The 26,455-nt window shown below is 37.1% G+C and overlaps 1 protein-coding gene across 2 annotated transcripts in view; it reads left to right on the top strand.

The window, feature by feature from the left end:
• The window catches only part of LOC5576886 (netrin-B), a 291,349-nt gene that overhangs the window by 709 nt on the left and 264,185 nt on the right, over window positions 1-26,455 (top strand). Inside the window, exon 2 of one of the 2 annotated variants that reach the window (XM_021847737.1) lies at window positions 124-1,529. In XM_021847737.1, coding sequence (XP_021703429.1) covers window positions 440-1,529 — 1,090 coding nt within the window. In that variant the 5' untranslated portion in view covers window positions 124-439. The remainder of the gene's footprint in view (window positions 1-123; window positions 1,530-26,455) is intronic. The other variant, XM_021847730.1, reaches the window with a different exon arrangement.

Genomic DNA, 26,455 nt, shown 5'->3' on the forward strand with positions numbered 1-26,455 from the left:
CAAATTGTTGTTTAGATTTGTTCTTTTTCCTCCTAACGAGAGGGTAGGAGTGACGTGCCCCTTGTGTATAATTTCATTAAGTGTTTTTTTTTTGTCGTCGTCTCGTTCTGGTTTTATAATTAGAAGTCGCAGAGGACTTCTTCTCGTCGCATTTTTATTTATTTTTAATTACCCTCCGTTTTATTATGTAAACAGAGTTGTATTTTTGGATGTTTGACAAACCTGAAAACGAGAGTCGCAGCAGCATGTTGCGCCAGCTCTAAAAGAAAGTGAAGCGCAGAGAGTGCCATAAAAATCATAAAAAGAACCTAAGCGGAGAAAGCCTCATCCAGAAGAAGAGTTTAACAAACATCGTTACCCTTGTGCATCATTAAACATGTTCTTGGGAAAGTAAATTGATTTGATTTCTGAGAAGAAGCACCAATAAAGAAGATCAACAATGCAGTCACATCTAATTACCTTGATTTTGAGCCTGCTTCTGGTGGAAGCTTTGGGACACCGCTCATATTTAAGGAGTTTCCAGACGCCAAGTGCCATCGACCCATGTTACGATGAAGATCGACCACGGAGATGCATGCCCGACTTTGTGAATGCTGCCTTCGGAGTTCCTATTGAGGCATCCTCCATCTGCGGAAAAGACAAACCTGCGCGCTTTTGTGACTACAAGGATCTACATGCCCGAAATGAGTCAGTTTGTGACATTTGTGACGATTCCGATCCGATCAAACGCTTTTCAGCGCTTGCGCTTACCGACGTCCATAATTCCAACAACGTAACATGTTGGCGTTCAGAGCCTCGAGTTGGCTCTGTAGACCCAGGATCTCCTCCGGACAACGTCACTTTAACCTTATCTCTGGGAAAGAAGTTTGAGCTGACCTACGTCAGTTTGATGTTTTGTCCGTACGCCATTCGTCCTGACTCTATGGCTATTTTCAAGAGTGCTGATTACGGGAAAACTTGGCAACCGTTCCAATTCTACAGCTCGCAGTGCCGCAAGCTCTATGGACGCCCAACACGGGCTACCATATCGAAAACAAACGAACAGGAGGCTCGTTGTGTTGATCACAATCGCTACAACGCCGATGGAATACAAGGATCACGCATCGCGTTTAGCACTCTGGAAGGTCGTCCTTCCGCGCAAGATTTTGACTCTTCTCCAGTGCTCCAAGATTGGGTCACCGCCACCGATATTCGCGTAGTCTTTCATCGACTTCAACCACCTACAACAACCACTATCCTCAAAACCCAATCCTCCGAGCAGCTGAAATACAAAAAATCCGAATATATTTCAAAGGAGATATTCACACCACCCTCGGCTGGCGTTTCCACCTACGCTCTGTCGGATTTTGCCGTCGGAGGACGATGCAAGTGCAATGGACACGCTTCCAAGTGCATCAAAGCGGTGGATGGCAAGCTAGAGTGTGACTGTAAGCATAACACCGCAGGACGGGATTGCGAGCGCTGCAAACCATTCTACTTTGACCGTCCGTGGGGACGCGGAACAGTACGGGATGCGAATGAATGTAAAGGTGAGTGCTTTGGAAGAGTAATATTATACACACATAGTATAGAACAGTAATGACACCGACTTGGTTGCAGTCGGTGGTGACGAGTGTTATCTGACTGGATACATGTGCAATTGAGATTCATGGGCCCTAACAAGATCAAACCAAGCGTGGAGGTTTGTGTTTTTGTTGGGGGGTTGGTATAATTATCAAAACTGATTGCTTCAGAAGCTTTTGATGTAGGTATTAATACCATATCAACTGGTCTATATTATAAACTGTAAAGTAAAATGAGTTTTTTGTTTTGATAAATACAGTACTGGAAATTAAGCAGCACGCGCTGATTGATCTCTGCTTGATCCAATCAATTTTTATACGATTGCTTGGAAATTGCTTGAAGTGGACCGAGTAGAAATTGCATCACATTACAGACGCAAACTTTTATACCGTAATCCGGGGGCTGATCAATTTCACTATTTCACAACTTTTTGTTGTGCTATCCTTCGGAATTCAAATATTGTCAATAAATTGCGACAAAACCGGTACTCCATTGATCTTTATCTGTTTGTGAAACCGCTTTTCAACGGAATAATATTTAACATATCATAAAAATAGTTTTAATATCAAAAAAATAATATAACACATAGAGGTGAAATTGATCACCATATCACAAAGCAGATTTTAGAATTCAAAATTCACCTATCTACTAAATTTGGTTCTCCTGAATCTGTCATGATGTCAAAATTCTTATAACTCGAGTTTATTTCAAAATTAAACTTTGAAAATCTGCCTAATATGCCTAAATGTTTGCAATTTTTTTTTTAAATAAGCACATTATTCGAGATTAAACGGTTTTATTAGCAAAAAACTATATTTTTTATGCTGTATGGTACCAACAATAAGTTCAGTAGTTCATACTTAAGCTTACACAACATGTTTAAACACTTACAATTAATATGTATGCATAGCACCACTGGATTGTATAGCACAGACATTTCCAACTGTATTGCTAACACTTTCAAAAAGTGTGAATTTTCCTATGCAAAACAGATCCTAATAAAAATGAAATAGTTCAGAATCACCATTAGACATCTATTAACTAGAAAACATGGAATGTCTGTGTCAATGAAACCTTCAGCATCCTTGGGAGGAAATGTTTTTTGGTATCGACCTGATCAAATTAGCCCCAGTGATCAATTTGCCCCCGGATTACGGTACTATCAAAATTATCCTAATTGGAAGAAATAAAAAAAAAAACAAACATTGATGTTAAAATATTATGAAAACTAAAATCAACATAATATTGTTTTGGAGAATTCGGCAGAGAGACATTTTCTTATAGGAAAAATGTAGTTTTTTTTTCAAAATAACTTGAAAGTTTTGGCCAGAGAAACTGTGAAGCTATTATTTTGCAGCTTCCGCCATAATTTCAGGTAATTTGAAGTATTCGACATGGTGCTGTTTGTCTCAGACTTAACCATTTTTTTTACGAATTACGGTTAATGTGTGCTTAATTCTATCCAATGGTTGTATTAGTGGCATAATAATCATACGAAATGAAATGGGTTCCCCTTAGTCTCCAGGAAAATTTATATTCCATCTAAATTTGATACACTGTATGAGCTTGGTGTTGTATATGATTTGTTTGAAGATATTCAATAGTCATTTTATTATAAACTTTCATCGAAAGATGTCTTCTCAAGCTTACATTCGTAAACCAACGAAATGCTTGATGAATCTGATATTTGAGCAAAGATTTTTTTTCGACATTATGATTGCGAAGGAGCTTTACAAAAGATCCGGATAAACAACTATCATTATTCATATGTACCGTAAAACGGGGTAACTTTGATAGTTTTTTTTTCGGAGAAAACTTGAGTATTTATGCATGCTGCTTCAAAGAATTATAATTTATATTTTTGAAACAAGTACTGGCATCCTAGCTATCGATTGCAGTCGACAGATTGTCAAAAGATTTATTTTGAATGGGTATATAATTTTTCATATAATCGAAAGTTGGTTTTCTGTTTTGGGGTAACTTTGATAATGAAGTATGAAACGAACAAAATTGAATGAATAACGAACATTTGTAGGGCATTGCATTCCTCTAGACGTTTAACGTTATATGGAAATTTCTGACTTAGATAACAAAAATGGTCCCAGTTTGTGAAAATGCTTTTCACTAAGAGATTTGAGACCGTATTCAAGTTCTATGATAACTAGGCTGTCAAAGATATGTGGCCAACTATTCAAAACTACATCAAATAGTGATCGTAGAACAGATTGTTTGTAAGTGTTTCGAAAATGCTAAAATTGTGTCAATTTTTAATATTCGTATAAAAAGCCTCAAATGTTCTTGATTCAAATGAAAACCGCTCTTACATGAAGTGTCATAGTAATATTCTTTAGTTTTGCATTCGTTTTGCTTAAGGCGTCATTGAAATTTGCACTTGTCGTTGATGATTGTTGCTAAATCATGTCACAATTTCGAATTAAAGAAAAATAGTTGGTATTGCACTGATGCATCTGAACAAGTATCAGCATACTTTCTGCGTGTCAGCGCATATATTGATACTTTTTCGGATCGATTTGGTCTATGAGGATTGAGATTTATCACTTTGAAATTGCGAGCTGCTATGTCAATTTGGCTGCCAAAACGAATGACGGGCTACTTAGCCTTAACTGATTAACATAAATTATGATGTTTCGTTTAGTATGAGGTGGGTTAGGCACTATCAAAGTTACCCGCATTATCAAAGATACCCCGTTTTACAGTACCGTAAACCGGGGGCAAACCGATTACTATTTTACAACTTTTTGTAACATTGTCCTTAGGAATTCAAAGATTGTTAAACTTATTTATACAAAATCAATACTACATTGCTCTATATCAGTTACCGTTATTGATTTTCTTTGAAATAACTTATTTCATAAGAAATCGATAACGTAAACTGAACAAATAACAATTAACGTTTCATAGAATTAACTTGAATATTAAAAATCGAATATGACACACTGGGATGCAATTGATCACCAATGCTCCACAAAGGAGTTATTTTTGATGATAATTCAATTAGTTATATATAACAGCTATCAATTTATCAAAATCAGCGAATTTTGATAATTGACAGCTAACAGGTAACTGAAATTAATATCAACTCCTCTTAATGCCATCAAAGATATAAGGTAATAAAAAGCGCTCCCTGGATTCGCTTTTCAATGCTAAATATTTTAAGGAGTTTCTGCACTTTGATCCAATTGCCAAGAAACTTCAGGTTCTTAAGCAATTTTAAAATCATTCCGGAAGTTTCTAGCCTCGGTTGTATCAAGTGGTGCAACTGCAGAAATCAAATTGAGTGGATATCACTTTACAAAATACATTTAAATGATCTTTCAGTTGCACTAATGATACAGCACGATGTTTTTTCTGTTTTATTTTTGTCGAAAATGGCGTCGAAAGAACATGCACGCCGCGAGCCTGTTGTACGTTTTTACGAAACGTCGTGTGGGAATATGACCCAATAAAATGGGGTAAAATGGCTCGACTCATTGGATCATTTCTAGAAAGTTTCAATTTGTTTCCTATAACAAACGGTGCTGAAATATGTTCACCCAAGACAAATACTCATAAAATTTCGCATGATTTTCCCGGTGGAATTCAACAATTTTTCACTTTTTTGCCTAAGCCGTAAGCTTTTCCGATGATTATATAAACGAATAAGCGTTTCCCTGCCACATAGCAAACTCATGAAAAAGCTTGGCTGCTGACTCTTCGTTCTTCATACTAAATGGCATTCAATCCCATTTTGAAACACCCGAATCTTTTCAACATGATTCAAAACCGTAAATGCTCAAATTTTAGAAGTGTTTTCATGGTGATAGCCTATGTTGCTGTTTCGTTTCATATACCAATTAATCGCGTTCAATTGAGCTCAGAATGACAAATTCACTAGTTGATACCTTAATGAACATAGTTGCAGAAGGTTGTATCTGGATTTAAGCTAATTTTCATTAACCTTCCAGTTGTTGAAAGTTAGGCTAACATCAGCACTTCCGTACAATCAAATATATGTATGCACCTTGTGTAGCAGCTCGCCCATAGGTGGCTATGATGCGCTTAGTGGCCACAACCCAGCTATGTAGAAGAACTACTGAGCAGTATTGAAATTCTTCAGATAGTTGTAACATCAACTTTTTCAATTTTAACCATGATACAACCTTCTACAATATTGTTCACTATGGTATCAAATAGTGTTTTTGACATTTTGGGTTCAATTGAACGCGATCAACAATTTTCCTGACCCAAACAGAAGATGATGTGCTGTTTCCCATATGTTGGAGCTGAAAATCCCATATTAACTTCAATGCAATTGCGCCAGGCAGACACACCTATTTTTCTCGGAATGTAAACGGTTATATGCTAAATAAATTTATGCAATAATTAGTCCAGCCAAAAAACAAGATCAGAGCTGAACATCCATCAAATTGTGAAAAAATAACGTTTTTTTATATAGGTAAAATCTAACCCAAAACCTTAAAATTTCTTCATTTTTAATATGTTTTGTTCATTATGACATGATTTGAAAGATGTAGGCTGGGGGCACTTGATCCATAAAATTATATACAAATATCAGAGGCGCGTCCACGTTCGGAACCATGGGTAGGACAAACATTGTCAAATATTTTGTGCACGATGAAGCTAAGAAAAGTTTTAACCCTATGGAATCTTTGGTTGGAAATAGAAAGTCACTATATTTCAGGGGTCCAAACGCAAAGAAGTGTAAGTGACATTTTGGTTGGTTTTTCGTTGAGAATACTAACAAAAATCTACTGTTTCCTAGCTTTTCAACAATATCTTCAGGTGATTTTTCCAAGCAACAGGAAAAAACATAATTGTTAGAATAAGAAAATTGCTGAAAACGCTCAAAGTAGATTTTCTCGAAATTAGGTGTTTGTCCCTGACGCCCTTTTGCTTCTAACCCTCTCATTATCATGCCAGTCATTATCACAAGATAAAGAAAGCCTTTTCAGGGTGTCTTCTCATTAACAGTAATGAAATTCCCCGATATTTTCAGGTTCTTTCAGGTTGAATAAAATATGAACTAACAGGAACCACGACATATTGCTTTTGAGTTCCTTGTGACATTACAACATTTTTTAAATTCTTTGTGACATTACGACAAGTATTACAACTGGTTTTACGGTAGTTTCCTATCACATATTACTCCGAATATGTCTTTAAGGGTTTGATTGTGATTTTTCACGAACTTTCTAAGTAATTCTTTCTAGAATTTCGTTTTATATACCTTTGAGAATTAAACTTGGAATTTTTCCATAACTAACCACAGAAATTACTACAGAGATTCCATCAGGAATCCACACAAAGATCGTTTCACAAAACTTTTGAAGGAAGTCCCAAGTTCTCCAGATATTTGCCCATTGATTTTCCTATATTTTCCTCTAACATTCCCGTACTTCAAGAATAAAAAATCCTTCAATAATTCTTCCAAATTTTTTGATACATTACTCAAGGCGTCTTCAAAAAATTGTTGCAATTATTCATCCAGGGAAGTTTTTCAGTTTTTTGGAGAAAATTTTGAAAAAATCCTGAGATCCTTTGATAAAATTTTAAGATTTCCTGGATTATAGTTGTAATTCTTCCTAGGATTCTCTTAGGCCGATATAAATTTGACTTTAACTTTTTGTCTCCCCCTTTGAAATTTTCAGGGCCAATTTGGTATTTTGAGGGGTCAGTTGAAAAAATATTTATCAAACTATGTAGGTTTCCACAAAATTTCTTAACAAATCCTATGAGTTTTGATATTTTATAAATTTTACTGTTATTTTTTATTATCCCTCCCTCTCAACCGTCCGAATGTCGATGGGTCCAAAAGCCAATAAAATATGTGTGTCGGCCTTACTGAAAAAAAAACACATTTAAATTTCGATATAAGAGAAACTTCTTGAAGAAAATCGGACAGATTTTTTTAGAAATTTATCTAATAAAAATTTGAAAAATCCAAGAAGTTTGGACTTTTTTTTTAGATTATTTATTAACTAAATAAATATTTCTGTGGTAATAATATTTTAAATAAAATGCTGGAGAAGAGCCGAAAGGAATTTCTGAAGGAACTTATTATCGAATCCTAGAGAAATTCTTATAAAATTTCATCGAATAATGTGGCGAATTTTTGAGCAATTTCTAAGAGTAATAGTGGATGAATATCTGAATCCTTATGAAAATGCTTGAAATAAATGACAAAATCGGTGCAAGAATCATTGTAGTTTCTTAAAAAAATTGTCGAAACATTTTTTTATTTTCAATTGGAGAAAACTAGTGAAAAAATATGTGTTTTATGTGAAAATTACTGGAGGTAGTAGCGTTGAAGTGCTCTGGTTCGCCTATAAATACGGTAAGAGAAATTGGTTCCGAATAGTCATAAACCAACGAAATTTCAAACATATGACAGTTAAAGTTAGACCAAACACTAGACTAAAACGATACATTAATTTCCCCTGAAGAAGACACAATCTCCGTGTCGAAGCGTTAGGTTAAAATAGTGATAGTTATCTATGGATGTTCCAGAAGCTTCTCAAGAATTACTTCCAGGAATATTCACGGCAATTTGTCCCAGAAAATATAAAGGGTTAGTCGTAGATTGTTACATAAACCATACATTGATTCATTCAGAAATGCCCTAAAGGTTTATTCCATTTGTATTTCTAACCGTTAAAGAAGTTCCTTGTAACGATTCTTACAATTAGCTTACCAGGATTTTCACTAATGATATTCTCAATCGATCTTGAAAAGAGCCAGAACTTTTGGGGGTCATGAACAAATCATGTCACTAGGCATTAGAATACAATGGAAAACTTTATTGTGTCATCCATACTCCACAAGAACAAGTATCGAGTTAATAGTTTCTTCTGAACATTATTTTTTTGTTGAATCATGGGTAGGACAATCCTTAGACTGTCCTACCCAGCTATTTTTGTGCGTAGTACATGTCCTACCTGTCCTACCCACTTCCCGCGCCACTGACAAATATCCAGTGGCGTACCCACAAGGGAGGGAGGTTTAGGTTAACCCATTCGGTGGGCTCACTGGTTGAGATTTGATTTATGTGAATCTACTTTTAACATATATTTTAGTATGATTTTTCAAATTGTTGTAAAACTTCGATTTAGAATAAACTGCTGAACTTAAAAATTGATTACGCGTTGAAAGGTATCAAAAAATTCCTTGAGATTGCGTCCACACATCGTGAAGATTAATTTGTCTCAAATTTGTTGAATCGAGATCTGTCATTTGTATTGAACAGAGTTGGGAAAAGTAATTAGATTCACGCTACTGTAGCCAGGCAAAGGCAATCACAGCCATCGGAACCAGTGAAAAATGTTCTATTTCTCGCGACATTTACTGCATTTAAAGCCTATGATGATACTACAGATTTAGAAAATTCACGCACTCTAAATAGGCTTCTTGATGAGATTCACAAAATTTTAGCTACTGTATTGAAAACGCCACGAAATTTTCGCAAATTTCAAGCCTACTGTTACCTTTCCCAATCCTGATATTGAGCAATGTTTGCAGCAGGAATGCATGTAACAACTAGTGTCTGTTTTGTAGATTTCATGGATGAAATAATCTTTGGATTAGATTTTGGATTGGATTAGAAATGTGTTTCGATTGTGCCACTGGGCGTTGCATGCTAGTCCGTTGTCTAGTGTGGTGCTTTCTTCAAAGGGCAAATCGTCCACAGCAAGCATCAGCGTGGCAGTGTCTTTAAGAAATTTTTTACTGAGTTGTACAAGAACAACTAACATAAATGTCTATATAATAGTTGTGTTGAGTGAATAATTAATCAAATATGTTAAAATTCACGGTAATTAACCCTAAAAATATTGAAAGTTGTGCCGAATACTTATCAATCTTAAAAAAAACTGGGATTTAAAAACTTTTTAGAAATTATATGAGGACTGTTCATTTTATAAAGTGGACACTTTGTTTTTGCTATATCTTTTTTATTTATTGATAAAATCGTAATCGGTTTTCTGTGCATCGTTCAACTATTATTCTACAATACTATTAAAATATAAGATCTTAGAAAATGCTTTTGGTTGAAGAGCCAAATAATTTTTCCAAAAACTCCTAAGAAAAGCTGTTCGTCAAAGTTTAACATTATTTTTCGCAAAACAAAAATCCTAATTTTTATGAACATATTGTATGTTTGTATCCTTTACTATTCTACAAAAGGTATAGCTTTAAAAAAAAAATCAACTATATTCCACCATTCTCTGACATTAGGTAACTTTAGTGATGCACCGATTTATGGCCCATTTATTTGCTGATACACCATCCTTTCACTCGCAGCAAAAGAGGAAAGTAAAAAGCGTGTTCAAAACTGGTCTGGTTTACTAAATAAACTATATTTGTGCAAACGAGAGCCAAATCGTGCGTTTAAACCACAGTCCTAAGCACAAATTTTACTGTTTATGGTAGTTTTACTAAAAAGTCTCATACTTTTAAAATCGTGTACGCATATTTATCGATCTGCAGCAAATTGTAAATGGTTTTCTCCGAAAATTTCAATTGGTAATCTCAGAATAACATATTACAAAAATAATAGGTGCAAAATGAAGTCGATTTTATTACAGCAGTGTTGCCAATTTTGATGATTGTCAATGTACTTTGAAAGGTCTTCTAAGAATAAAGCAATTGTGTATCTATTATGCTCTAAATGTCACCTGGGGACTTAATAAGTAACTCTATGAAGGCGTAAGTCATTTTTCATATTAATACTATATTAGGACTTCCGTCAGGACGTACTTTTAACCAAAAAAATTCTACTCATACCGATCCCCTTCAATTTTAAAATGGTTTTCTCTAAAAATATAGGGGGAAAATGATGTTATTATAAAAAATATAAATTGTCAAATTTTGCAGCCAATTTCTAACAATCATTGATTTTGATAACCTCCAAAAACCGACCGTTCTAATCGTTGTTCCATATTCGTGTGAAATTTAATTAATTTTGGAGAATTTTTATTATCACAACATTGTACAATACTAGTCAAACGATGTGCAGAAAACCGATTGAAATTTCATTGATAAATTAAATACATACAGCATGCACAAGGTGTCCACTTTATAAAATGAACAGTCCTTATGACGAAAAACGTTCAATGTGTTTTTAAGGGTAAGATAAATTGAATAAACGTGTCTCTCACCAAGAACAATATTTTCTTATTTTACAAATTTTCAGAGGTGTATCGAACTCAACTTAATTCCATTTTAAAATTATGCCTGTCTAAGAAAAACTACTAACTGAACTTTAACACTTCACTTCACTTTTGCAAAAGAAAAAAGAAAATACAAAAAATCACTAGTAAGACGAGAAAATACTTTGAAGCTCTAATATGTTGCTTATCTTAACAGATAGGCCTATTTCATCTGCAACTTCCATATTTCTTCAAGGTCAAGTCTATTCGAGCAAACTGCAAAAACTCATAAATGCAGAAAACTTAGTGCTGTAAATTAATCTCATGAGTTTTAATACAAGGGAGGTCCTAATCATTTGATCATTTGACTTTTTTATGATTAGTTACCGCTCAAAATAAACACTCTTAAGACTTTAACTTCAATATAAATCTGTTCTAAAATAATTAATCATTCTTCAGGAAAGTGAAGAATTTCAATTACATTTTTGAACTCAGAATATTTTCAGACTATTTCTGAGCTGATTACCATTTGTTTAAGGTAAATCGCATTTTTAATTATTTTTGTCGTTAACGTTTAAATTGAACGTATAGCTTTTTGCTCAGTGCATGTGATTCTTATTGAACATCCGAATGTTAGCAACCCATATTACATGAATCTGAAAGTCAGATATACATTTAGTAGATAGCGGCTATTTCTCGAGGATTAGGGATATTGGAGTAGCATCGCAATTAGAATTAATTTTGAATAATATACAAGATTTTAAGGCAAACCAAAGTTAAAAATATCGGCATTCTCATTCCCTATGACACTTGAGCTTATTAAGGTGACATGAGAGACGGGTGTTATTTTTCCTATATTTTGTCTCACTCTAACAATTATGTTGCGGGGGCAGACGGCAGAAGAATCAATCCCAATTTTCTAATTTATTTCAGGTTGAATATAATTATTAAATTCCTTAAAATACATATAACATTGATAATTGATTAATTTTATAATTCAGTGCTTACTTCTAGTGATTGAACTCCAATTTCCCATGCAACTATTTCACTGCTGACTATGCAAACACATGTATTTTCGTTTGTCGATTTGTTGGCAAACATCAGTCAATCACAGTGGCGTGTGGAGGGATGCTGATATTGTTGCACGGGTTGTCGTCGTGGCGCGCGTAACAAATTATCATCAAAACTTTGTGGATTTCGAGTTTTGGTGAACCGATGAAGCTGAAAATTTATTGGGTTGTGCATTACATATATAGAATCATAGTGATACATTTTTCGCATCGATATATGGAGTGGTTCTTGGGATTTGCTTCTTGAAATGGATAGGGTGATCATGATGACGTCTCGTGCGGCCTTAAATAAACTAGATAGGGGAACATGATCCAATGCGGACCTAGTAACAGTTTTTAGGCCATATATTTTCAGAACGATGAACAACATCGAAAGTTTTATGTTTTTGTGAAAGTCTGATTCTGCGCGCACACTTTTTGTTCAGAGAGTTTTGTGATACTTCCTGGTTAGACATGTTTGAACAAAATTCACCAGAAGATAAAATTGGACCAAATCGGACCCCATTTTCTAATTCGGATCACCGTTTATCGTTTTTGCTATGGTAGTAATGAAATATAACTCCGATTTGTTTGGTATCGAAACTTATTGAACTTCTTCTGTAAACGTCAATAAACAATAAACTCAAAGCGTGACAAATTTAATTTTAATTCGAGCCAGAAAAATCTCATTTAAAAACTGAATTTACTGAACGTGAGTGGAAAACGAAGCTAATTCAAAACTGGGTAAAATCAACTCTCCCTAATTCAATTTTGAACGGACCATAGTGTATGGGAGATATCGAGATAAAGAACACATATTTTTAAACATTGGAGTATTTTGTTATTTTGACAAAGTTCATATTAAAATTTTAATACATTAATATTCGCATGAAAATATCGGGTTAAAAACTTCCATGGAAAACTGATACAGACAGCATCGAGTCTCGGGACATCAAGTTGGGGAAATATCGTTTTACATATTGGGATCAAAGTACGCTATTTTGAAGGGACTGCGCATTCTATCGAGCTAGAGAACAAAAACACGGAATATAAACGTCTCTTGTATCGTATTGTCAAACTATTTTGGATATAGCTTGACTGGGGCCCAGATAGCCGTAGTGGTAAACGCGCAGCTATTCAGCATGACCATGCTGAGGGTCGTGGGTTCGAATCTCACAGGTCGAGGATCTTTTCGTAAAGGAAATTTTCTCGATTCCCAGGGCATACAGTATCTTCGTACTTGCCACACGATATACACATGCAAAAATGGTCAATCGGCAAAGAAAGCTCTCAGTTAATAACTGTGGAAGTGCTCATAAGAACACCTAATCTGAGAAGCAGGCTATGTCCCAGTTGGGACGTAACGCCAGAAAGAAGAAGAAGAAGAAGAAGTGGTATTGATTGAGATTCTTTGCAAATAGCTGATTTATCGATTTCTTTAGTATTTAGAGATCTACCGTATTTTAGACTTTTTCATGACCGCAACAGAAACAAAGGCACCATCGATCAATTTTACAATTTCTTTGATTCTCTACCAAGCCAAGAAGACTTTCACGAGGTGGAGCTCTAGAAATAGACTGAGTGCTCGTTAAAAATCAAGAGGTACGTATTGAACCAACACCCATTTTGTGTTTTACAAAATAGTTGAGCAAGTTCCAAGCCAGACAGTGGGTAGAAAAACGATAAACACGATCTTTACAGTAGCACCAGTATTGAGAAATGCTCGATGGTTCGAATTAGAACAGGGTCCGAATTGGACCAGGTTCCCCTAAAAAGGATAATCAATAAGATCTGAATACATCTTGGATTTACTTTGTAACAGGGCGATTTGGGAAACCCTGGTTGAATGCACCGAACGTTCATTTGCTTGACAATGAGGCAGTGTAGGTTTAAACCGCAGTTTGATCGGCCGCCTTCGCTATCAGCACCATTAATATTTTCTAAATGAAATTTGCAGATGTTATTGTAAAATAAAATAAGTTCAAAGTAACTGAGTTTGTTACAACTTTTTGTTCATGATGGATAGGGGAATCATGTTGTGTTCACAAGCATTTGAAGGAATTTCCAGGAATTACTGAAGTATCATCAAGCCAAATATTAAAAAAAAACACTTCAAAAGAAATGTTGAGAGGCAGAAATGTATTATATGCGCTCATTTTGAAATACGAAGAACATTCTTAGTTCAAATAAGGACGGGAGGACCTATGATCGCAAAAGAGGACATGCCCTCCCAACTGATAACATCTGGTAAGCATATTAGCAGCTCGCAATTTCATTCATTCATCAATTCTTGGCATTACGTCCACATAAGGATAGAGCCTGCTTCCCAGTTAATTGTTCTAAAATCACTTCCATAGTTATTAAATTGAGAGCTTTCTCTGCCGAATTTGCCATTTTTTTGCATCCGAATATCGAGTGGCAGGTACAATGATACTGTATGCTCAGGGAAAGAACCATGGATCGAGCTCAGACAACATGGTTTTGCTTCATAACTGCGGACGTTTCCACTAGGCTAAGGAAGCAAAAACTCAGTCTTCATAGTTAATATTCATCAACGATCAAAACGATCAACTGATGCAACATACACTTCGTAGTTATTACTCCTTGACCAATCAGGATAGTTATATTGCACAAGAAATCACTCATATGGAGCTTGGTTTAAGGCTTTTTGCCATCTTTAATGTACAACGATTAAACTCGTGCATTGGTCCATAACACGTCCGAATTCCAATGATTTACTTTGAATCTTTCCAAATCAAAAGGACCCCTGTTTGCAGCATTTTTATAGCAAAATCAATGTTTTATCAATAAATCGCTAATAAAAGACATTTTTCGACTGCTTCCCCTCTCCATTCCGCATAAAATCCCTGTTCTTCACGAGCCACACAAAGCACACAACATACCGTTAGAGAAAATTTTCAAAGAAAAACTCTTCAAAAGTTGTTTACTTACTTCTCAACGGACCCTCAAATGTCGTCACCAGAGAAAACAACTCAAGCGCGAGCATGAAAGAAATCGTTCATAAATTGTCCAACTCGTTTCTCAGGTGCAAGGAGTAAGGTACGTTCTACCTAAGGCAATCGTAGCAAAAGCACTTTGACGTTTTAGTCGAGTAAAAATGCTATCAGAACGAGCAAAACAGCGGAGGCAAAAAAAAGTTTGTGAAACCTTTTTCCTTTTCCTCTGATAGGGGAAGATGGGGTATTATACACCCCATAAGCAAAAACTTAATTTTTGCTATGAATTTCGTTGAAAACGTTGTTCTTATTGAGTTTCCAGGGAAAGTCGCATAAATAAGCTTATAATTGCTTCAAACGAACATTGAATTGAGGCAATAATATATAAGAAACCAGAGCTAAAAATAATTAATGTGTTAATCAGAGCGAAAATAAGTAAAGTGTTCAATGAGCACTTTCACAGGTATTAACTAAAAGCTTTCCTTACCAAAGTTGCCATTTTCGCATTCGTTTATCGTGTGGCAGGTTCGATGAATGGCAGGGATGTCATGCAAATTTATATTACGAAAATATCCTGGATCGACCGTGAATCGAACCCAGACACCTTCGGCATGGCTTTGCTTTGTAGCCGCGGACTCTAACCACTTGGATAAGGAAGGCCCCTGCTGTTTACTCTTAAAGTTTTTAAAATTGATTTAGATTTTATTTTTTTTTTGGTATATAAATTGGTATTTTTTTTCGTGATGGCCATTAAAGTTGATACAGATATTGTTGAGCTGATCGAACTATACTAAACTATGTTCTATCAAGGAGTATTTCTATGGCACTTTTTACCCCGACGACGCATTTCGCGCCTAGTTCCCTTCTGGTGAGCTAAAATTCTGCCTTCTACCGTATCCGTCATAAAGTTGGACGAACAGAGGAAACGACGACAACACTGACGGGGGCCTCAAAAGATTTGCTCTCAAGCGGCGCACGCTTGCTTCCGCTTCGGTAACCTGGAGAGAGAACAAATTCTTAAGAAAATTTAATTAAAAAGTATAATTAGTCTCGAGAAGCTGCTCCAATTTGCTGTGAGTCGGGCGACTTCCTCACTCGATGGGTTGCTTCCAATAAGAAGTCGAATTTTTGAAGACTTTACTTCCGTTCGCTGGACTTGCCGGTTTGAATAAAATTAATGGAATTATTCGTTGCCGATTGATATTCTAATTTGTTTGATTTTTTTAATCGTAAGTAATCCACGGAATTCAGGTTGCCTATGGGATAAAAAAATGATTTTTTTATAATCCTTACATGACTGAATATTTTATGTTTCTAAAATTTGGCACTATGAGGACAATCATAGTGAATTTTGAAAGTTAAATTTTTTTCTAACATGAGCCCTAGATACTTATACTCATCTGACAAATTTATTGTAACCCCTCTCATCGTAAAAACATCTCTACTCGAAGGTTTCAATAAAGATCTTTTGGTTTATGTGGGAATATCACAAGTTGAGTATTGAATGCAATATTATAAATCTTTCATTTATGCAAGTATGAAAAAAAATATCCAAACTTTTTTGCAATCGACTACAGATGACTCGCAGAATTCGTCCTTTGGCGGAGAGGCCTGTGTCATCCGCAAACAAGGATTTTTGACATCCCTGAGATAACTCAGGTAAATATTGTATAAAATCGGTCCCAAAATGCTGCCTCGGGGAACACCAGCTCTTAGAGCAAGTCTTTTAGACTTGGAATTCTGATAATTAACCTGAAGTGTACGATTTGACAAATAACTTCGGATTATTCTAACAATGTTATTGTAAAATTATTTTTTTTTTAATTTTACGATGATGTGTTGATGAGTGGTCGAATGTCCTTGGCGAAATCCGAACTGTTCAATGGCGAAAATAGAATTTTCGTTGATGTGGACCATCATTCTGTTCAAATTGACCTCTTTAAAAAGTTTACTGATGGAAGAAAGCAAACTGATTGGACAATAGCTAGAAGCTTCTGCAGGATTTTTGTCTGGTTTTAAAATTGGAACAACTTTAGCATTTTTCCAATTGTCAGGAAAATATGCTAATTGAAAACATTTGTTAAATATATCAACTAAGAATGATAAGCTACTCAAGTAACCGTACAGCTGTATATAGTTGCATCAATATCACTTTATATGCTTCTATAAAATATGGCATGTAAAGTCATACTGCATTACACGTCTCATTAGTGCAGTACTAAAGTGGAAAAGGGCGCTATTAAAGTGTAAATACGGATACATTTCGTAGCTCTATGTTGGCAATTGCTTAAGTATAGTTACTGTATGTACCGTATAAAAGCTTTAGCCAAAGTGTATTTAATGCATGAAAAAAATTATCAAAAATAGAAAAACAATTTTTTTAATGTTTTTGTTCGTTGGATGTCAGGTCAGCGTAGCTTTTTTTGGTATGATTTATTTATATGTGTATTTTGTTTACTTCCTTTTGCCGGGATTTGAACCCAAATCAATTGTGTGAAGTTTTTGATGACCGACGCCGCGCCTATCCTCCGGACCATGAATACTGCATGTCTTGGCCGGGAAAATTGTGCAACTTCAAACAACGCCCTTTCGTTGCCAGTGATAAATATTGTCGATTTCACTCCAAGTTGGACCGTCCCAAGTGTGTATGCTCCTTCAAAGTGTGTAAGCAGCTCAGGATTACGTCGAATCATGATGGTGTTTTTAGTGCACTTATTCCTGGTGGTTCAAGGAACCAGTGTACCGAATACGTTTTGATGATCTGATGCTAGCGTGTACCCTTATCACACTTTTTTTTGCGCTCTACAAATTTTGAGATAGTCCAATTTGGGGTAAAGTGCGCATTAAGTAAGTGGACACGACTGTTGCACTTCCAAGTTTACCACGGCTGTCACTTTTTGGCTGTTGAAATTTTGTTTTGTTTTCATTGCGTGGGGCTAAATCTTCACGTTTTATGTATCGTTTTAGTATCTTGGCACATTGAATCGTCGTTAGCCGTGTGGTGTACGCACGGGCCTATCAATCGTAAGGTTTTTGGTTCAATTCCAGGTTGTTGCTTATTTTTTGTTCTCAAATTCTGGTTTCTCGTAAGACAAATCTACGAATTTCTACAAGATTTCTTGTGACGAATTTTCATAAGGGATATTTAAGTATTTCTATAGTCTATTTGTCTGAGTGAGGCAAGGATTGACGATAAATAGAGCAATGAAATCTTGCCATTTTTGTTGCGATGAAGCATTGAGTAAGATAATGCAATGAAGCATGACCGTATATCAACCATTGATGCACATTTCATTGCTACAAAAGAACAATGCTACATGCATTAATAAAATGGAATTAAAGCATAACTGCACGCATATTGCAGAATAAAAGCAATGACCAGGCTTCCGAATCCTCACTCACTCTCACGATAATGGATTTATCCCTCACAGCAATTTTCAGCGATCAGCTGCCTTGCGATTTTATCCGTCCATAAAACGAAGCGAAAATAGATAATTGCAGATTTCCGCAGCTGTGAGAAGTTTGTTTTCTCTTACTCCGATCCATGGAGAATTTTTCCTGTATCCATCGCCACGAGCAGCAGTTGCTTTTATGCACCAAATTAACCACTCCTTTCATCAAGTTGGTGTGGTAGCATGCCTAGCATGCACGCATCGCGGTTGATTTTAGCAATGTTCTAGGTTCGAATCCTGTCGCCGACACTTGTTTTTGTTTATCCACATAGTGATAATTCTCGGGAGCAGTTGGTGAGCGAAAAAATGATGGAGTGAAAAACAAATTATCCACAGAGTGGAGTGATTTTCGGTAGCTCCAGGGAAAATTAGTGTGAGCGATAAAAGATGTTCACGCGAGGAAGCGGAAAAAGCATTCTCCTTACGTGCGAAAAATCGTAGATTTCGCATCATTGATACGAAAATTCAGAACCCTGGCAATGATGCATTGCACTCATGAATTGAGGTTTAAATACGGTAATACCTGAATGCTTGTGGTTACTTGGGACTTTCTGGAAGTTTCTTGATGAGGATGTAGAAAATTCCACCATCGCCAGGAGCTTTCATATTTTTGATTTTTTAAATAATTGTTCTCACTTCTTCCAAATCAGTCTCCCAGGAATTTTCGAAAACGTTCTCTTGATTGAGGATATTTTCGAAGTCCTGAGTAACTTAATTTTCAATTGGACTAGTAAGTCCTAAATTAATATTGTGCGCGCTTTAAAACTGAATAGCAAGTTTTTGAGCTTGTTCGCAATTAGTTAGTAATAATTTGTTTTCCTCTTTCAATGCCGGTATTAGCTTCTGAGGCTTTTTCAAAATTTACAAAAAGGCTTAGAGAATGGTCCAATTGAGAAATTTTATTTTCAAAATTTTTGTTTTTTAATTGAGAAAACCGTTTCTTGATTTCTCTCTGCAAGTCTTGCCATATAATGTTCATAGCAGGATCGCGAGTGCGTTGAAATTGCCTTCTCTTCACGTTTTTAAGACGGAGCAAGATTTTAAGATCATCGTCTATAATCACGGATTCAAATTTTGGAATTGCAATGCTCCTGGCTTTAACAATGGAATTTGTTACAGTTTCAAGAGCATTGTCATTATAAAGTTTTGTTTCTAAAGGAATGTTAACATCAAGATTAGAGTCAATATTTGTTTCATATAAATTCAAGCCAGCTCGAAAATAATTGATAGTGGAGCTAATAGGATTGAGAATCGCTCCATGGGATATTTGAAATGTAACAGGGACATGATCAGAATCAATATCAGCATGAGTAACTAATTGGCTACAAAGATGACTAGAGTCAACCTCAACTAGAGTCAGTTGGCCAAAAAGATGACTAGAGAAACACCTAAAGTTTCAAAAACTTTAGTTTCAAATGACGAAAACAGTTGATGTTTTATACGCCTATGAATGATGATTGCAACTCCCCCACATGCCCCATCAAGTCGATCATTACGATAAACAAAAAAATTAGGATCTCTTTTGAGTTTGGATCCAGGTTTCAAATAGGTTTCAGTAATAACTGCTAAATGCACGTTATTTGCTATAAGAAAATCTAACAGCTCGTCCTCTTTACCATTCAAAGAACGAGCATTTCAATTTAAAATATTTAAATTATGTTTTTATTGGATCCATTAGAAAAACGTAATCCAATAAAAATTTGATTAGTCATTTTACACCAACTTGGACTGCTTCAGTCATAGTGGTGGCTTTGAACATTGCATCAATCATTAGATTCAATTGTTCAGTTAGGAAATTAAAATCAGAGGCAGTCATATCACTTGAAGTGGGTACATTATTTAATGATTTTCCGTTAGAATTTTCGGTAGATGAAGAAGCGGAGTAGAAGTTTCCTGTGGCGGCAGGGTTTTTTTTTCCATTCGATTTGAAACAATAAGAACATGTACTCATAGTATGAATAGGGGAGGAACTCAAATTACCTGCTACGATATCGGCAAAGGATTTTCCATGGGTAGAAACATTCGAAATTGAAAGATTCGAACGCCTACCCAACGGTTTAAAATTTGTTTGTGAAAAAGCATGATTATAATCTTCCTGATGGGTATGATTCTTAATCAAGCGTTAACGATCGCTGAAAAATGAGCAATGTTCAATACTTTGCCAGGCAAATTCCGGAAACGACCGTTATCGTAACGGATATTACCGTTCATCTGCCTGGCACGAGCCTCGACGACTCGTCTACGCGAAGGGCATGCCCAAAAAATATACTTATGATTGCTCCCCGCAATTTGCGCATATGAACTTATCGGTATCTTCCTTTACACACGTCCTTTGCGTTAGAAAAACGTCCGAAAATGAAGCATTTAGCATCCATGCGGCAATGTTTTGTACCATAACCCCACTTTTGGCACCGACGGCACTGACTGGGGTTCTGGAAATTTCTTCCAGGTTTTTGAAAATTTTCCTATGCCACACGAACGTCAAACATACGTCTTGCTTTATCTAAATCTTTAATATTATTTAGATCGCTTCTGTTAAAGCGAACTAAATAATATTCTTGAGAAAGCCTTTTCCGAAGAACGCCAGAATGGATTCTCTTTTTCATAATGAATACTTGGACTGGAGAAAATTCAAGTAAATCATTTATTCCATTTTTGATCTCTTCAGGTAACTTGTAGTCAATTGAGAGACCTTTCAAGACGAATACGAACAAACGGCATAAGTAATAAAAAATGTGCTTCTTCTTATCAAGATGTTGGAGAAAAAGTTCGCTATCTTTAAGATTTTCCGGCGAAAATGCGACAGTTTCATATCTTTGCGATTTAGAACCTTGATTCCTCTAATGGAGTTTCTGCCCGTAATTTCCAAAGTCGGAACAACTGACCACGATAGGTGGCACTTAAAGGGCGAACACGAAATTATTGCGACACATTCATCAGGGCATAACTTTTCTACCATTGGGTAAAAATCAACCAAATTTTGCACACTTTCTCATTGATGTGTATTGTTTACATGCTGTTATACTCAAAGTCGTGTTTTTCGATTCATCGAAAATGGAGGTAAACCAACGCGAGTCGAGAGAAAGAATTCTTTCCAAACACCTGGAATTCCCTGACTTGTCGCACCGGTAGTTGGGAAAAATGTTGAACATTCACCATTCAACCGTCTCCAGAGTGTTGAAGCAGTTCCAGGAGCGGTTGACGTTGGACCACAGCAATGGAGCTGAGAGAAAACCGGGACCGGAGAACAAAATGACGGAGGGAAAGGTGAAGCGGATGATTAAAGCAAATCCCAACGTCTCAAGCCGTGATTTGGCTAAAAAGATCGGCATGTCGCAGAGCTACGTCCAGAATGCAAATAAGAGAGCTGAACTACATACATACAAGGTACAGAACATCCCAAACCGCGATGAGCGGCAACAATCGACGGCTAAAACTCGGGCACGGAAGCTCTACGAGAAGATGCTGACAAAATATGGCGGCTGTGTGATGGACGACGAAACGTATATAAAAGCCGATTTTAAGCAAATTCCGGGGTTGGAGTTTTTCACCGGCAAGAGCAAGTTCGATGTGGACGACAAATTAAAGAAGAAGAAAATGTCGAAGTTCGCCTCCAAATATCTCATTTGGCTGCTCTTGCGGACTGAGGAGTGAGCCTTTCGTGACAAAGGGCACAGTAAATGGCGAGATCTACAAATCTGAGTGCCTCGAGAAGCGCCTATTGCTGTTCTTGCAGCAGCCCGACGAAGCTCCGCTATTTTGGCCAGATTTGGCATCATGCCACTATTCTAAAAGTGTCCTGAAGTGGTATGAGGCCAATTCTGTCCATTTTGTTCCAAAGGACATGAATCCGCCAAACTGTCCGGAGCTGCGCCTGGTGAAGTAGGCAATAATGAAGCGGGAACTTCGGAAGAAAGTGAAAAAAAACTGAGAAACTGGTACCGGATGACACTGTAAAAACTTCGATGGAGGGCATCAAGCGAAAAGGCCTTCATTTTTACACTCAAGGCTCCATCGATCAACTTTTCTTTTGATTTTTGAAGTAAATATATGTATAGAACTACCCTTAAATTTTGGTTTGATTCTAAACATTATAAGAAAATTGGCATGACATTTTCGGTGTCGCAATAATTTCGTGTTCGCCCTTTATTGTTTCCTCACTTTAATGAAAGAACCTAGGCTAGAAGCTGCTTCGAAATGTTGCTCACAAAATTTGTCAAAAGTATCAAAATGATCGCTTATTTCGGTGCAATTTTCAACATAACTATTCAATTGAATCCTTGGAAGAAGCGAGGATTCCGAATATTCGCATTTGACTGATACTACGAGTATTACCAGCTATAGTTCCTGAATAAAAAATAATCTCAAAACATAATTTTCATTGTTCCATTGGAAATTCATCCATTCAAAAAGTAATATGACACTCCCGCAGTAAGAAGAACGCAACAATAGCAAATTACCAATCAAATTTGAAGCACCACTTCCAAAATGACGCGAACATATCTACAATTACGGCAATTGTCTTCTCTGACACCTTTTAGCTTCTCAAACTCCTAGAGGTATCACATTTCACCCTCTGTTAACTAGGGGCAAAAATACAACCAACTCCCACCAGGCAGTCCCACCAAGGCATTCTCAAACCGTGTGGATTGCATCGGCATTGTTTGTTCAAAATCGAGCGGTGGTAATTCCGGCGAACTCAGCATTTTCTCGTTCTCGTATGTATCGCGGAATCAATTTTCAACAGCGCCCTCCCCCGCTGTCTATTTACGCAGCGAGCGACACTTCATTCACCCACCCGACGGAGGAATAGTCTTTCCCCTTCGGCACCGTAAATAATTACTCAACGCGACGCGAAACGAACGGGAAGGAAACGCTTCATTCGAACGCAGACTATTTACGACTGAGCGGAGCTAATTAAATCGATACACCCGATAATGGGCACAGTTTCCAAACGATTCGCACTAATTTAGAATCGCGTCACCCAATTTCAACGACCATAAAGTTCAAGCCAACCCCATGTCACTGTGCCATGACTCTCTTGCCATAAACCCGTAAAGGAGAGAAACGAACCAACAATTTTCAAAATTCTTGTTCTCAGCAATGCTCCAACAGATTTTTGAAATTTTTGATTTTGTACTGAATTCACCTTCGTACAAGCTTTTGGCGCTTTGTTGAAACCTTCGCCGTTTTTAAAAAATGCAGATATGTGTTATGAAAATTAACCTGAACTAACAGCTGTGGTTTTTTAACCCTTATTCATCCAAGCTAGTCCAGATGTTCCTTTTTACTGAAAACCAAAAAAAATATGACAATTGCTTGCAGCGATGTTAAGAACAAAAATTTCCAAAATCATAGGTTCGTCCTGGCACTTTACGGGTTAACATTCGTAGTGTAGGTTGCTGGAACTTTAAGCTTCGGAATTTGGCGGTATTCGGTACTATACACATGATATCATCGACCCCAACAGAATGGGAGAACTCATCGGGCAGCATTCTTACCCATTTGTTACGAATAACGAAGCCCAACGGGGCACATCAGCAGCAACAGCAACCATACAACAATCAGCAGTGCGCGGTCATTAATCTTGGTTTTATTGACACAAATGAACAACATTTTGCCGGTCTGGGGTTCGTTTAAATGGTTCAGTGTGCCAAAGTTAAATGTGGGGCTCTCGTATATAGGTACATGAAAAGAAAGTTTTGATAAGAATCTAAACCTATGAAGCGACGTTTGCATGGTGACTATTTCTGTATGCAGGGTATGTGTATGGAATCGATCAACGTCATGATTCATATCATGTTGTTTTTTTGTCTAGTATTGATATAAAAACTATGTCAAATATCGTAATTCGTGAAACTTTGTTCCAATTATAATGATGTTTTAAATTAGCTATTCAATACAAAAAATGATAGATAGTGTCTTGTTTTTACGTACTTCGATTATTTGGTAGGTTCGGGCGTATAAAGGTTTGGGTTCACCCTCTAAAACAAAAAAAAATGTATGGTCCATATATCTGGGCTTACACGTCTTATTGCCTTACGAATGTGCCATGATCCATCTAAGGTTCATTCGAAGGGCAATAAGTTAATCTTACTTTTTAGGTATTTTAACAAAAATATTTTTAGAATTTTATGCACGCTCAAAAAAGAATTCTGAAAAACGTGAACTGTCAAAAATACACCATGAACTATCACAAATGGTCACATAAACATGATCTAGTTCACGGTGTATTTTTGTTGTTGACGAGTTCACGTCTGCTGTTCACGGATACGAGAACGGATTTTTTTCTGTGTGAGCATGTATGCGCAAAAGTTTGGTTGTAGAAGTAGCTTAGGCAAACTGCTTCTCCTAGCTGACTTAAACTATGTTAGGTACCAGCCTCGGCACGGATAATCCTCTACTAATGTGCTAATGTGAGTGACAGCCGTAGATACTGCATTCCAGCACTCGGCATCCGCACACATTCTCTGGATTATATTGTCTGGAAACGTGCCCCCTCCACTTGTCTCTCACAACAATGATACGCGGGCAATCGAACATGACATGCTCCGCTGTTTCCTCCACACCAGCACAATTGGGGCACGCAGGAGATTCTGAGTTCCCGAACCTATGCAGGTACTGCCTATAACAACCATGTCCTTACAGAAACTGCGTCAAGTGGTAATTCACTTCCCTATGGTTTCTTTTATACCAATCTAATACATTTGATGGCCAATTGGTCCATATACCTTTAGTGGTGTTATCCCTTTCCTGCTGGCGACCTCTGAGTATTATCTCTTTACACGTGTTATGGACTCCGATGGTACCTCTTTGGTTGAAGCATTGCACATCATTCAGCCCGATCGCCCAGACAACCAAAATGTACGTATAATAAAATCACCTGGAGGCTTTGTATGTGCAACATTTCACTTATAAGATGTCGCGAAAAGGCCTTCTACGTACAAAAGTGGAGGCGATATGCGTGCATATATTATGTGAAGAATAATAACATACAATGCGAGTATATAAATATTCCACCGAACTAACCTGTGATCTTATGCGACTTAACTTATGATAACAAATGTCGATTTAACAGCTGCTACGGATTGATTCGACTTACTTTGTACGAGTGTACGGGACGAAACAAAATGTACAAATGAATTCAGAAAAGAAGTGTTTTATGCGAGGAAGCTCATCAATCTGACGAGTTTATCAACAGTGTTTTGCGAGTTTAATGTAATTAGAATCTTTTTCGGTCCGCGTGGCGCGAGTGCGAAAAGAGGTTCGCGTTAGTAGTGTCTGGTCTTTCGATTCCATAGCATGCTCTTGCAGGGCGAGCGATGGAATCAAGACCAATTGTTTTCGGTCCGCGTGGCGCGAGTGCGAAAAGAGATTCGCGTTTGTAGTGTGTGGTCTTCCGATTCCATGGCATGCTCTTGCAGGGCGAGCGATGGAATCAAGACCAATCTTTTTCGGTCCGCGTGGCGCGAGTGCGAAAAGAGGTTCGCGTTAGTAGTGTCTGGTCTTTCGATTCCATAGCATGCTCTTGCAGGGCGAGCGATGGAATCAAGACCAATTGTTTTCGGTCCGCGTGGCGCGAGTGCGAAAAGAGATTCGCGTTTGTAGTGTGTGGTCTTTCGATTCCATAGCATGCTCTTGCAGGGTGAGCGATGGAATCAAGACCAATCTTTTTCGGTCCGCGTGGCGCGAGTGCGAAAAGAGGTTCGCGTTAGTAGTGTCTGGTCTTTCGATTCCATAGCATGCTCTTGCAGGGCGAGCGATGGAATCAAGACCAATTGTTTTCGGTCCGCGTGGCGCGAGTGCGAAAAGAGATTCGCGTTTGTAGTGTGTGGTCTTCCGATTCCATGGCATGGAGTTGTGTTTGATCTTCTGACCTTGACGCTTGCTCTTGCGGGGGCCGGCGATGAGGGCAGGATCAAACACGTCGCGCGTCGATTGAGTAAAGTGAAAAAGTGCCGCTTTCGATTAGTTCTTTTTGATCTTCCGACGTTGACGCATGCTCCTGGGCAGTGCGTCAAGAAAGCCCGAGCAGTCGTCAGTTGTTTTCCCTCACGGGTTGCACGCCTATTTTCTCTGAGTGCTTTTATATAGCCTATTAAACGAGTGAAGTTCAAAGAGGATTGTTGCTGCTCAAGGATGACGGATCAATTGGTGAGCTCGTTTTATGCTACTGTTTCTAATCTATAAAATATGTATGATTGCACCCTTAATCGTTACAACGGTGAGACGTAAATATGATTTTTCAAAAAATATGAATGGTTCGTCAC

The sequence above is a fragment of the Aedes aegypti genome, chromosome 1, assembly GCF_002204515.2.
Source record: "Aedes aegypti strain LVP_AGWG chromosome 1, AaegL5.0 Primary Assembly, whole genome shotgun sequence".
Lineage (NCBI taxonomy): Eukaryota > Metazoa > Arthropoda > Insecta > Diptera > Culicidae > Aedes > Aedes aegypti.